At 40.2% G+C, this 13157-nt stretch overlaps 1 protein-coding gene across 1 annotated transcript in view; it reads left to right on the top strand.

The window, feature by feature from the left end:
- LOC137793541 (contactin-associated protein-like 4) overlaps positions 1 to 13157 on the top strand; it is a 73271-nt gene that overhangs the window by 20137 nt on the left and 39977 nt on the right. The window contains exons 3-5 of the mRNA XM_068589771.1: positions 2340 to 2533; positions 5703 to 5850; positions 6700 to 6903. Of these exons, the coding sequence (XP_068445872.1) occupies positions 2340 to 2533; positions 5703 to 5850; positions 6700 to 6903 (546 nt within the window). The remainder of the gene's footprint in view (positions 1 to 2339; positions 2534 to 5702; positions 5851 to 6699; positions 6904 to 13157) is intronic.

The following is a 13157-nucleotide window of genomic DNA, read 5'->3' as shown; positions in this document are numbered from 1 at the left end:
GAAAGAAGAGGGCAACAGACTCAGCTAATTCAACCCACATTCGTTTCCTAGCCATACTTCTGATTTTGAAAGTTGTAGAAACAAAATAAAAACATGTTCAATTTAATATTGATTATTTGGCTTTGTATTGTAATTATTCTTGCTGTAAAGCGCAGAAAGAAGTAATGTCCGTATAAAGGTCACAAAGGCATGAGTAGCAACTTCACAACTTTGAAAGTGAAAAGATAACGGTTGCAGTTGCATGAAAAGAGGAACCGAGCTATTCTAAGTGTCTAGTCGTGAACTCGTGTCTCGAACTTTCTCAAACTGACTTGCATTACCAATTGTTCAAGTTACCACTTTTACAAGTAAAAAAACCAAAACATCTGTCTGACAGCGCTTTCGTGGAGCTTCCTAATTGGGTTCCCAGTGTGTTGCGTTATGATCATTTGCAAAGTCAGAATAAAGTAGCTTTATAATAGATGATGGGAAAGTGATGAGATGAGGCAGCGCGTCTACTTCAGGCTGTGCGTCTGAAATGTTGTCATGATTTGTGTGTCCGCATGACATCCTCTCTGCAACAAAAAGCACAAGTGCTGTTTTGCCTAGCTGTTTTATCATGTGTGTGTACGTGTGTGCGCGTGCGTGTGTGTGAGTGCGCTCTATAGGGAAGAAATCTCTCCATCTGCTGTTTGGGTGCCATGGATTTGCTTTGTGCTGTATCAGCACTTCTTCTCAAATACGCACACACACACACACGCACACACACAGTATTCAAAGTGTCATTATCTTGTTTCAGTGTTTTCCATCACCTCCAATGTTCCTTCATAATCAGGTCCTGCCATAGTTCTTGTCTCACTCACTCGCTCTGATTCTCTCACTCTCTCACTCTCTCTCATGCCAGCATCCTCCAAACTAGAAATGAAATTGCAGCTGGATGAAGGAACAAAGGTCAGCTACTGTTCTGAGGCACAACTCTCTCTCTCTCCCTGTCTGTCTGTCATCCTCTGCTGTCTCTCTTTCTCTCGCGATGACAAAACCACATACAACTGTTTTTTCTTTCTCACAGTTATTATCCCACCGTCAGGTTCAACATATCTGAATAAAAAAACATTCAACATTTAGAACTGAACTCAGAGCTTTATTCACAAAAGAGACCTTTCTTTTTTCATTTGCTGTTGTCGTTGTTGTTGCTGAGTCATCCGCTTTAAAAACCTTCGACTAAATTAGGAATTTAACCACACGCCGTTGACTGGACAAGCAAACTAATGTGACACTGAACTTTATTGGAATTTGTGTTTGTGAAAAGATCAAATATCGGTGTGAAAATCAGATTAATGTTTTTATTTTTGATGCAATGTACTTTCTCTCCTCCTGTCATGGGAAAAGTCACCCATTTACTGCTCCTTTGTATACCTCCAAGTCTTTTAATAGACTGGATGTGTTTCCTGTCATCATCTAGCCATTTGTTTTCTTCCCTTTCTTTCACCAGAGGTACACAGTACACTCACTTGTTGCTTGCAGCAGGGAAGACATTTGTTTTATGACAATATGAAACATAATATTGGAGTCAAATCACTTTAAAAAAATCTGCTCCTTTTGAATGCATATTGAACTGAAAATGTACATTTGAATATTGTTTCATTATAGTTTGTTATTGCACAGACGACCTCCTCCAGGCTTGTAGAGTTCTGATGGGACTAACTTGTTTAAGACTATACAATATGAACATAGCGTGAGTGAATCACCTAGATAATTAAAAAAAAAAAAAAAAACACGCAGGTTTTGCAGGAAGCATCTTGACACTTCAGTTGCAGAGAGTCATTAAATTGCTTTAAATACCATCGTGGTGTTAGTCAAATCCATTTTCTCTAAATGTGTGCGTCAAATACTCTTAATGTCTTTTAGTATGATGATTTATTATTTGTCATCATGAAACCAAAGGAAGATGTATTGCAGAGTTTTTAATCTGGGAGCATGTAAATGGCCTTAAATCAAAGCCAGAAATTGGATAAACTATGTTTATACTAAAACAGGGTTTCCTCTGTATATGACTTATTTCCTCTAATGACTTTAGCAACAAAGCATTCATTTATATAGTGTACCTTCCAAGTATGTTTGGCATCACTGTCTGCAAACTCCTGACCTCGAATCCATGCCCAACAAGCATTTTATATTCTTATCCAAACTGAGATTTTTTTTATTGGCCAGCTTTAAAACAGAGTGTCTACTCCGGACTATGAATTCACAGTTTTGCCTGACTCTGCATCTCTGCTCGTCACACACGCACACACACACACACGCTCATGGACACACACACACATCACCTCATCTTTAACATAGCCTCTTTGTCTCTGCAGGAGCTGGAGGTTGGTCCCCGCTCGTCTCAGACAGATACCAGTGGTTGGAGGTCGATCTGGGGAGGCGGACCCGGATCACTGCTGTTGCTACGCAGGGACGATACGGCAGCTCTGATTGGCTGACGGCTTACCTATTGATGTTCAGCGACACAGGACACAACTGGAGACAACACCGGCAGGAAGACAGCTTCGGGGTAACTCTCCTGCAGGAGACATGAATCAAAACAATACAAAAAGAAAACAGCGCAACTCATTTGCCAAAGCAAATATGTTTCAAAAGAAACTTCAGTTTTCTCTTTGGTGTTCAATAAAAGGGCATGTACATTCAGTGGTCAAATTGTCCCAAAGAGGTTTTTTTTTCATGAGCCATATTAGATTAAAGTGACTTTGTTGCTCACACCAAGATAAGGATGCAATAACTATAACAGATACATAATTATTTGGTATTTGAACAGCTATGAAGACTTCTTTGGAGGTAGTGCAGCTCAAAAATTCAAGTTCATTGAAGTTAAAATGTATTTGGCCTCACTATCATAGACATAATTTACATGATCTGCAGGGACTGGTACTGCCTGCAGCGGCAAGTCAGCTCACCGGGAGACTTTCACTCCTTATTAATAATGGATGCAACAATGAAAGAAACCTGGGCAGGACTCTGTCGACTGCATGGAGCTGCTGTCAAACAGTTGAATCTCTGCTGGCGTTGTTGTTAGAAAGACTGCCTGGTGCACAAAAAGTCACCGCTTTGATTCCTGCAGAGGCGAAGGTGTCCATCATCAGTCTCCGAGCAAGACTCTGATGGTACACTTGCCAGCTCAGTCATTGAGAGCTTGATAAGCGTGTCAGCTCGGTGTCTAAAATGTAAATGAGAATGAGCAAGCTGACTGAGATATGCATGTGGTGATTTGAATATTCTGTAGTGCAGCTGATAATCAAGCTCATGTAAGTCCTCCTTCAGCGGGGAGAAATCACAGCTGAGACACTTTCCAGCGGAGTGTTTTTGCTCTCAAAATATATTTTTTCCCTGCTTTTTAAAGCATTTTCATGAGCTAGTAACATTCCATGTTTCAGTAAAGAGAGAAAATGCTCGACTACAGGGATATTCGTGATAAAGCAAACTACTGTACTGCATGTCAGAATGACAGGAAGCCATGCAAGCCCCCGTTGATTGAACAGTATTAGATTTGATTCAGAGGCAGTCAAGCGTTTCCTCTCTTTCCCGAAGACAGTGCACCCTCCTTGTTGCAGTAGCAGCCAGGAGAACAGCTTTTGATTTAGATTTGACAGGATGAGATTTTCTCATAGTGAAGGATACAAACTCTGTAAAGCCGGGGAGTCATCACTAAAAAGAGAAAGAACAGGGTAAAAGCTTAAAAACTTGTTGGTTTGACACTCGGCATGAAAGGTGATGAACCCAGATTAGCTCTCGGTATGTTTCTAAAGCTCCATATATTAGTCAGGCCAGCTTAGCGTCAGTTCAGGAGGAGATTTGACTGCAGAAACAGCTGTATCAGTTTCAGCTTCACACTTCCTTCTCAGCAGATGCTCTTTCTTCCTTTGCTCTGGACGTAAATAAATGCCTAAATTTACTTAAACTGTACTGAAGACTAATTTTCAGGTAGACCTATTTTTTTGTTTTATTTTGAGGTGCTACCTTGTACTAATCCACTATAAGGCAAACATGTTATCACATGCATGCCTCTCAACCTCCGCCAACAACACCAAGCATTTGCGAGGCGCCATCATTATCAGCTCGTTATTTGCATTTAATATTGATGTATTTTTATTTCAGGAACAATGTCGATGCAGAACTTTAACTTGTGTTGGAGTATTTTTACAATGTGGTATTACTACAAAGTACTTCTTCTCCACATGATCCCTCCTCCTCCTCTTCCCTCCTCTCATGCTCTACCTTTCGCTCTCTCCTTGACTGAGGACTTGTCAGAGGCTACTCATAATTCAAAAAAATGCTCAGGCAAGTAAATGAGATGCTGCTCTCTTCAGCCTCCTCAGCAGGAAACAGAGCTGTTTGTTGAGCTTAACGCTCGGCTGCCCGGCCGGCTCAGCCCTTTGAAACCCTGAAGACGACACTGAAATTACAATCATGCAGCACCAGGGGAGGACAATTTCACTCACATAGCCACATCAGTGCACACTCAGGACACACACTCTAAGTAAGGAGGACAGACACCAGCAGAGCACATGCAGCTTCTCTTTCCCCTCACCAACGCTCGTGTTGGTCGGGGCTGGGATGGCTTAACTGTGGCCGCAGTTAGTGTTTAATTTCTTTTGATAAACTAGAATATGGCTTAGCAGATCTCTCGTAAATAACACACTTATACGTTTAGTCAACACCAGATGTTAGCTTAATTTAGTGCAATTGTATCAACATCATGGCACAGACAACTATATTTCCGCTGTATTTAAAAAAAAAAAAATAGATTTACATATTTACATCTGGATTTATATTTCAATTGCAGTCTTTCAACTTAATCCTTAGGTCTTGAACATAAATCTATAGAACATTAGTTTTCTATGGCACATGGCGTTTTCTTGTCTAGAAACAAGGATTTCCTTAAAGTGTTACTGGTTGAAATTGATCTATATATACTTTTCTTTGGCTCGTGAATCATTAAATCAATCAATCAATCAATCAATCAATCTATCTATCTATCTATCTATCTATCTATCTATCTATCTATCTATCTATCTATCTATCTATCTATCTATATATATACTGTATGTATAATGGTCCAAAAAACTAAAAGTTTTGCCACCCCTGGTCAGTGTAAGAGTTGTTTGTCTGTCACACGCAGAGAATCCTACTGGTTTCTCACAGGCAGCTGATTGGGAAAATGGAGCCCATTAGTCTTTGGAGAGAGGCTCGGTGCGGAGACAGAATAGGTCCCACAGTTATTGATCACTGGACAGAGGGAGGGAGAGACATCATCAGCAGTTAGGATCAATGGTCTGTGAGCTCAAAGGTTGAAAACGCAGAAAGACTGTCTTGGGATTAGGAAGAGTTGTTATGCTCGGGAACTAGGGCATCTCTTTTTTTGGAGGATTGTTTCACTACAAAAATGTTTTATTTACATCTCACACTTTTTGCCAAATGAAAGTTAGAACATTGTAGCTTTTATCCTCGAGGGAGGCTGCGAAACTTCAAATTGAATGCATACATGGTTAGCAACATGAGCATTAAAGTACAAAAAACATCCTCTGTTCCTGTCAGCTAATGTACTCGTGGAACTACTCAGGCTACTACAAATAGTTTGCTGTCAGATCTTTGCAGCTTCAGCAACCAGTGAGATATGAATGGTTGGATGTAGTATTAGTGCAAACTAACATGTTCTGTCGTTTTAGGCTTTCCCAGGGAACAGCAATGCAGACACTGTGGTCCAGTACAAGCTCAAACAGCCGGTGATAGCTCGCTACCTCCGCCTGATTCCTCTGGACTGGAACCCCACTGGGAGGACTGGACTCAGACTGGAGATATATGGATGTCGTTATAGTAAGTCTGATATCTTTATTTCACTTATTTGTCTGCTTTCAGGTTTCTGGGATCTCTACTGAAATGAAGATATAAACATGAAGTGATGTGTAGTTATTTAAAATCTTCCCGTTTAGGTTTATACCATTTTAGTATTTATAATTGAAATAAGTGTAGTAATAAAAAACAATGCTATAGAAACAATAAATAAAGAAATATTACGTTTTTCGACCGTTTCAGGATTTAGTGACGTAGATCGAAGATGCTGCGTGTAACGAGATGATAAACAATAATCATGTTGAGGCATTAGTTTTTCTTCACCTTAAACAAACAAAGACAACTTTATTGTTTCATGGCACAAAGACAATTTTATTTTTTGGCTCAAACAGGCTCCAGATCATTTTTTCATACTCAACAGTTCTGATTTAGAATAAGACTTACGGCAAAGGTGCATCGGACAAAAATGAGTGATTCAAGCATCTCAGGTCATTCCAAATTGATTTTCAAAATTGCTCCTGTTGTATTGTTAGCGGTAATATTTCTTTATTCACAAGTGCACACTTTCTTTTGGTAGTTTTGCTTGCCTCTAAGTTACAACAGAGTGCAGTTTTTTATTCACATGAACCTCATGAACAACATGTTGGTCAATACAAACTCAATATTTTTAGTCAAACATCGTTCAAACTCAGACTTTATTTCAGACTCTAGTGGGGATTACATTTTTCAATCTTAAAGCTTCTTAATGGAACAAAGGGGGGGATCACTGAATGTTACGTGGTTAAAGCTACATGCTACATAGTTGTACTACTAGTAAACTGCACACAACACACTTCAAAAAAGCTCCTCCTCCAATACGCTTTCATTCTGTAGCTTCTGATGTGGCCAACTTCGATGGCAGCAGCAGCCTGGTCTACAGGAGGAGTGTACGTCCGAGCTGGACGGCGATGGAGGTGGTCTCTCTGAAGTTTAAAACCCTGAAGAATTCTGGGACGCTGCTTCATGCCGAGGGGAAAAGAGATCACAGCCTCACTTTGGTGTTGGAGAAGGGACGGCTGCTGCTCTACCACCAACAAGGTATCAACATTGTTCTTCCAATATTTAGATACGATAAGGCAAATGATTTCCAGGGGAAATTCACATGAAACAGATAAAGAACTTGTTGAAGGACATTTTTAAAAAAACTAGAAATTAAGGATATTAGAGACGTACTAAAAAGCAATGGTGAATCGCTGTAAAATTTGTGTGAATTCCATTTTTGTGTGCGCTTGCTGCACATGTGAGCTCCAAGCTTTATGATCTATCTTTTTTTACTCTTCTGCGATGCAATCTTCTTGATATTTATTAAAAAAAACTGAATCTAGACTGCAATCTCTTGAACACAATTTCTGGGTTTAGTGGGGCTGTGGACGAGCATCTTCATAGATCTTAAATAATTTGTTCATTCTTGACAAACACAATCATGGACGTCACACCTGGAAAACGCAGTTACATTTGTGGGAGAAGGAACAATACACACGGTTAGATGATTTCCTGGATTGATCCTCATGGATTGAAAGCGTTTGGTGTAATGTTGCTGAAACTTTGGATATTAGAATTTAATCAAGCGTTTTGTAATTCAAATGGTTGTTTTTTTCAGCTTCATCTATCTGTTCATTGCTCTCTGAGTAAATGTCAGCTAAATGCCTAAACTGTACAGTGTGGGTTTGTCCCACAAATGAAATGGAGGGAGCTTCAAGTTGGTCTCTGTCCATCTGCTGGATTGCTTGTGTGTTTGTCAGATGTGATTTCTAAGATACCACTGATCCAATTTTGAGAAAACTCCGGGGTATTACGCTTCTCTCTGCTTATGCCGATTAACTCAGTACAGTGTTTACTTGTTTGTCCATATGTCGCAAGCAATATCTCAGACAAAAGTAATCCGATTTTGAATAAACTCAGGGAATTGGTGCTGTTCACCATAGCACGCGTGTAGTTGCAGGTCAATAACTGTGGAGGAGGACAGCTTCATTTGTAGGGGAAAGCATGTTTTTTTTAATCTATGATAGATGAACTTTGAGAAGCACAGTGGGTTAGCACAGCACGGTCCATGGCCTCAAACTGCACAGAACGGAGCACTGTGGAGGCGATGTGTGTTTGTGTTGGTGTAAACAAGGTTAAACCTGAGGTGTTGTAGGACTGCCAGACCATCGTATTATCTCCATATGGCAGACCTCTCATCAACCATGCCATCTGGATGCTGGAGTACTCTACCACTCTGCTCACCAACCATTCTTTTACTTTCTGCTTTCGGGTTAACGGTCTTTCTGTAATTCGAAATAACAACAATATCCTGTAAACTTTTAGAATTTGAGTTTTCTTTTGCTTTTAATGACGTTCATTTTGGATACGATCGGTTCACATGTTTTCAAGTCTGGCATAAAACTTGGACTGTATATAAGAAGTGGGCATAGTCCTCATGACTTCACCTTTTGGTTTGGGTAGTACGGTTTTTAAGCCTTTAGTTACTCATCGCGGTTTTCTGCAACCAAAAGTAATTTGAGACGATTTTGTTACCTACGACCGAACGCTTAATTAATCAAACAAAATGTTACAGTTAACTTTTATGAACTCAACGCATTCTGTAAAAGGTTTGAAGTTGTAAGAAAAAAACATGGGTGACTCCCAGACTGGACAACCCTCTGGTAATGACCTGTCAATCACAAGGTGGCCACGCCCTAAAGCATACCCTGCTTTATCTCCTGTCAGAAGGCCCAGTAGATGCATGACGGCCCAATCTGTTAAACACTGCATGGGCCTAATGATAGGTCAAACATGTTTAACAACATTAATACTTTGAATGCCCTCTAAACTTTTGGCTGAGTTCGCTGTGGAGAGAAATGTGGAGAGATGTTTTAAAAGTGGATAGGACAGTCTGTCACATGCAGACATTTTGTTTTTTATTTTGTTTAATTGATTTTGGATACACTCTGGGATATGTAGTTGGAATAAATGTCTGCAGTGGAAAGGTTGATCCACTAAAATTACAGTAATGAGGGCATTTTAAAATTGTAGTTGTTTGTTCAAGTAACTACAACAGTTGCATTATTGATGTTTGAAGAAGACATCTTTCATTCAGTACAATAGATTGGATTTACTTCATGGTCCACCTCAGTGGACATGTGTCTTTGTCTTTGTCTCTGTGGGGGAAATGCTTTAAGTTCATGTCACTTTTCAGGCTCCCTGAGCCAAATCTTTTCCCTTTTGATCATGTTTGCAACCAACTCAAGATTTCGTAAGGTTTTTTTTACCTCAAAGGAAAGTTTGAAGAGGGACAATTATGGGACCGTTAGCAAGTTTCCTTTTTGAAATATATTGAACGAGTTCAGTCGCAGTTCATTCCCAAAGTTTCCCATTTGGGGCTTTTGGCAAGCTTGCAAGAACAGGCCCTGAGAAAAGCTGTGCTTAAGTCATTTCCTTCACGCTCCCCATCTCTGGCGCTGTGTCTGTCGGACCCTCCATGTATTCTCTCAACGCTGTTGGTCCCAATGCATTTCAACATCTGTTCAAACTAAAAGCAGTTGTTACAATTACATGTCGTGCTTACTTATCTGACTGCTGCCTATTATTCATCTATTCATGGTATGGTTTCTCAAACAAACACACACACAATAGCCAATATATCACTGCATTATGCTCATTATGGTTGATTTAATATCGCCTTCTTTACTGTATAGAGACATGGTGGTTTTCACTTAGTTAAAATTGTGCTACCAGTGGTGTCACCAGAAGTATCACCACTAGTGTCACCAGTAGTGCAATAGCAATCTGTCTGGCATGTATGTATGTACAGTGTTTTCATATGTATGTATAGTGTTTTTCTCCATAGTTTATATTCTCCTTCCTATTTTAGTGTGGTTCTATTTTTTAAAAACTGATGCAGAGAGCCCTGCGAAAAAAATTCCAACATGTCTGGACTGTTGGTCTATACACAAATTGCAAAATAAAAAACCTTGAACCCTGACATCAGCTTTCTGAACGACGCCTGTCACATCTCCCTGTTAGACCTGAAGTGATAGTCAAGAAACTGCTCAAACAACTCAGCCAAGCCAGAAACCAATATAAACAGTGTTCACTTTTTGTATTAGAGCAGAGATTATATTGAGCTATGATAACCCAGTGATATTGCCAATACTGAAAGAGAAAAAAGGAATCCATCACAGCGCTTTCATTGCACGCTTCACTTTCTGGCTCTTGTTGTTTCCATGTCTGCCTTTTCTTTTTCTGTTTCTTCTGTGTGTGTGTTTTTTTTTATGTTTCCTCACTCTCCATTGTTATTGTTATTACAGCCTTTCTCATATGTGGCCCCAATTCTGCCCCTGCTATATATTTTTTTTCAGAGGTGATTATTTGCCTTTTCAATTGCATGCTCTTTGTCTTTCTCTCTTTTCTCTCGTACACACATCCCTTTCCCTCCCTCACACTCCCATTGGAGTTTGCAAACTGCAGACAGTGTAATTTAGATCAATTGCTTGGAGCATCCACCGTGAGCTTCGGCGTGCTCCTCCGCAGTCAGCTCTTGGCTCAAGAGAAGAGAAGAGAAGCTTAAACTAGGGTTGCAAAGATAAAAACTGAAGATGTAATGCATTATATCCATAGCTCCAGAGTGTGGGCTATTCTCTGGGGCTCTTCATACTTTATCTCTCCCATTTGGCAGCCTGATCCTGTCGGTCCTGGGCCTATCTTTGTGATGCATGTCGTATCATGAGATTACCAAGCTGTCTGAGACAGAGAATTGCTAAAGATGGCTAATGATGGCTAACATTGAGCGTCAGGGATGTGTGTAGCTTATAAACACAAACATAAAGAGCTCGGCGAGAGCAGATGTGCTTTTGTCAAACCCTGTGTAACTACCATTAGCATAAATTATAGATGATAAAAACAGTAAGACAGACATGCAGTATAGCAAACAGATAAACACAACAGTGAGATAGTAAGGCTCTATCTCTCTCTCTCTCTCTCTCTGCTCGTGGCTGTCCAAGCAGTTGGAATGAATTGGTTGGCTCATTAGAATTTATGTACGCTATCCAAAACCATCTCATATCTTCTCTCCATTACATTTATCAAGATGTCAGTTTGCTCTAATGTAGCAAACTGCTTCATAATTCAGTTCACTTCTGAACTGTCACAGGGACGCCGTAATCCACAACAGTAAATACACCAAGGGCGGGTGTGTCCTGCTCCAGTGCATTCTGGGCGCGTGGTGTTAAGTATTGCTGACTAAATTAGGATGGCATCAGAGTGGCGTGCAGGCCGAGTTGCATGTTAAGCGAAACCCCGTCTTTTCCGTGTGGTTGGCTTCTGGATGCTGGCTGTGTTATGGTGTAAAACCCCCTGAATAATTCAGATTTTACAGTTATGAAAGATCATAATGATCACATATATTTCCAGTAATCGCTTTCGACGAATCTCTATCTATAAAGTGTTGAGAGGAAATAAGGCAATGAATCGTGGTGATTACCGTTGCGTTTGCTTACTCTACTCCACTTTTTAACCGTGATTTACAGTGAGCCTCCAGGAGCAGTTTCTGTTGTTAACGGCCTCATACGAGTTTCAGTAAGCAGCCGCTGTATTTTCAGAGGAGCCTGAAATTGCTAAAATAGCCATGGGACTCTGTAACACACTCCCCTGCTGTATAATATGTTGCTTACTGTGGATTTCTTCTGTGTGGGGCAGCAATACGGCTTGTGTCTCAAAATCAAGATAAGCGACACACATAGCTGCACAGTCAGTGAAATGTAAATGGTTTGCCTCTGAAGATGGTGGGGAGGAGAAAAACATTTTGTTTTGACATTTTGGATCGTAGAGAGGCGACAGACAATAAGGCGAGTGAGGAGGGACGACGTGCAGCGAAGGTCTATGATCTGACTCAAACCAGGGACAGTGTGATAACATGGGCAGTGTTGGTCTGTCACCAGAATGTCAGTCGACAAATTCTACCCCGACTTGCTGATAACCATTTGCCTTATTTTGTTTCTTTTTTTTTTTTTTACAGAATTCACAAAACATGGAACAAACAGAAATAATTAAAACCAGAGACCATCTTGCGATGGAATCACACCAGTCACAATGAAAAATCAGTTTGATCTCAACTACATATGTACAAATGACTACATGATATCAATAAGTGGTTTCAGTCTCATTCGTGTTGTATGTTTTATGTACCCTACTCTGTTTATAAAAATGCTTTGGCTACATGTTTTCAAAATCAAAACAGCATGCCAATAAATATGACTTGAACTGAAGAGACACAGTCCTGACACCGAAGTGACATTCCTCCCACGAATTTAACATTGCTGTCTCCTTTCCCCCCAAATTGTTTTACGGAGATAAATTAAATTCCTAACTGTGACTAAAGCTGAGAATTGGTTTAGAGAAAATACATTATTTTTATATTCTAGCTGTATTTCAAATAACGGCACCACGTGACGCTGAAATGCTAAAACAATTATGACAGTCACTCCTGATAAGACCTGTCATTGTCGTCCTTCATAAACAGATTTAGAGCTTGAGTAAAGAGCCTTAATGGAGCAGCAGACAGAATATGATAAGGTGATATTGCCTGAGGGAGCTGTCTGGAACACTAGACTCCTGGAAGGTGGAAAGTAGTGTTCAGCGTAGACTTCATAGCTTAAAGACGACACCATTCAATATTAGCCTGTGGACGCAATTTCGATAAATCAAGCAGTTGTGCTCCTTTTAGTTGGACAAATAAGACAATGGCAAGTTTTGGTGCTCTCAGATTGAACCTCCTTCCTCGCAGGCGTGAAGGTGAGGAAGAGAGAGGAGATTTAAGACCGCAAGGAGGAGGGAGTTTCATGAATAATAGTGTTTCTATTGTTTTACCCCAGACTTCTCGTATCGATCACCGGCTCTCAATTCAAGTTGTAACACAATGCATCACCTCATCAAATGGTTTTGGAGAAATAGTTAGACATTTGGGAAATGCTGTAATGAGCTCTCATGTCTGTGCATTAAGTGTGGAACTGGAGCCAGGTTGTTTATCTTAGCTTAGATGAAGACTAGAAGCAGAAAGACAAAACATGGTGGCTCCATTTGAAGTTCCCTGCTGGCTTAAAAGTGTGAGTTTCCTAAATTTAACTTGAATTGTTTGTTCAAAGTGGACTTGTGACTTGTCAAAACGTAAAATCTGAATTTAGCATTGTAAACCCACGCGTGCTCTTATTAGACACTTTGACAAAATTGTCTGGGTGTGTGTTGAGTCTAAAGAAGGGGACGTGAAGGCAAGTCACACAAAACAAGGTCTTTGTTCAGGAGACCGGTGTTCGTGT

The sequence above is a fragment of the Clinocottus analis genome, unplaced genomic scaffold, assembly GCF_023055335.1.
Source record: "Clinocottus analis isolate CAN_PGR_092001 unplaced genomic scaffold, fCliAna1.0.p SCAF_23, whole genome shotgun sequence".
Taxonomy (NCBI): Eukaryota; Metazoa; Chordata; class Actinopteri; order Perciformes; family Cottidae; genus Clinocottus; species Clinocottus analis.
This window is presented reverse-complemented; position numbering and strand designations above follow the sequence as displayed.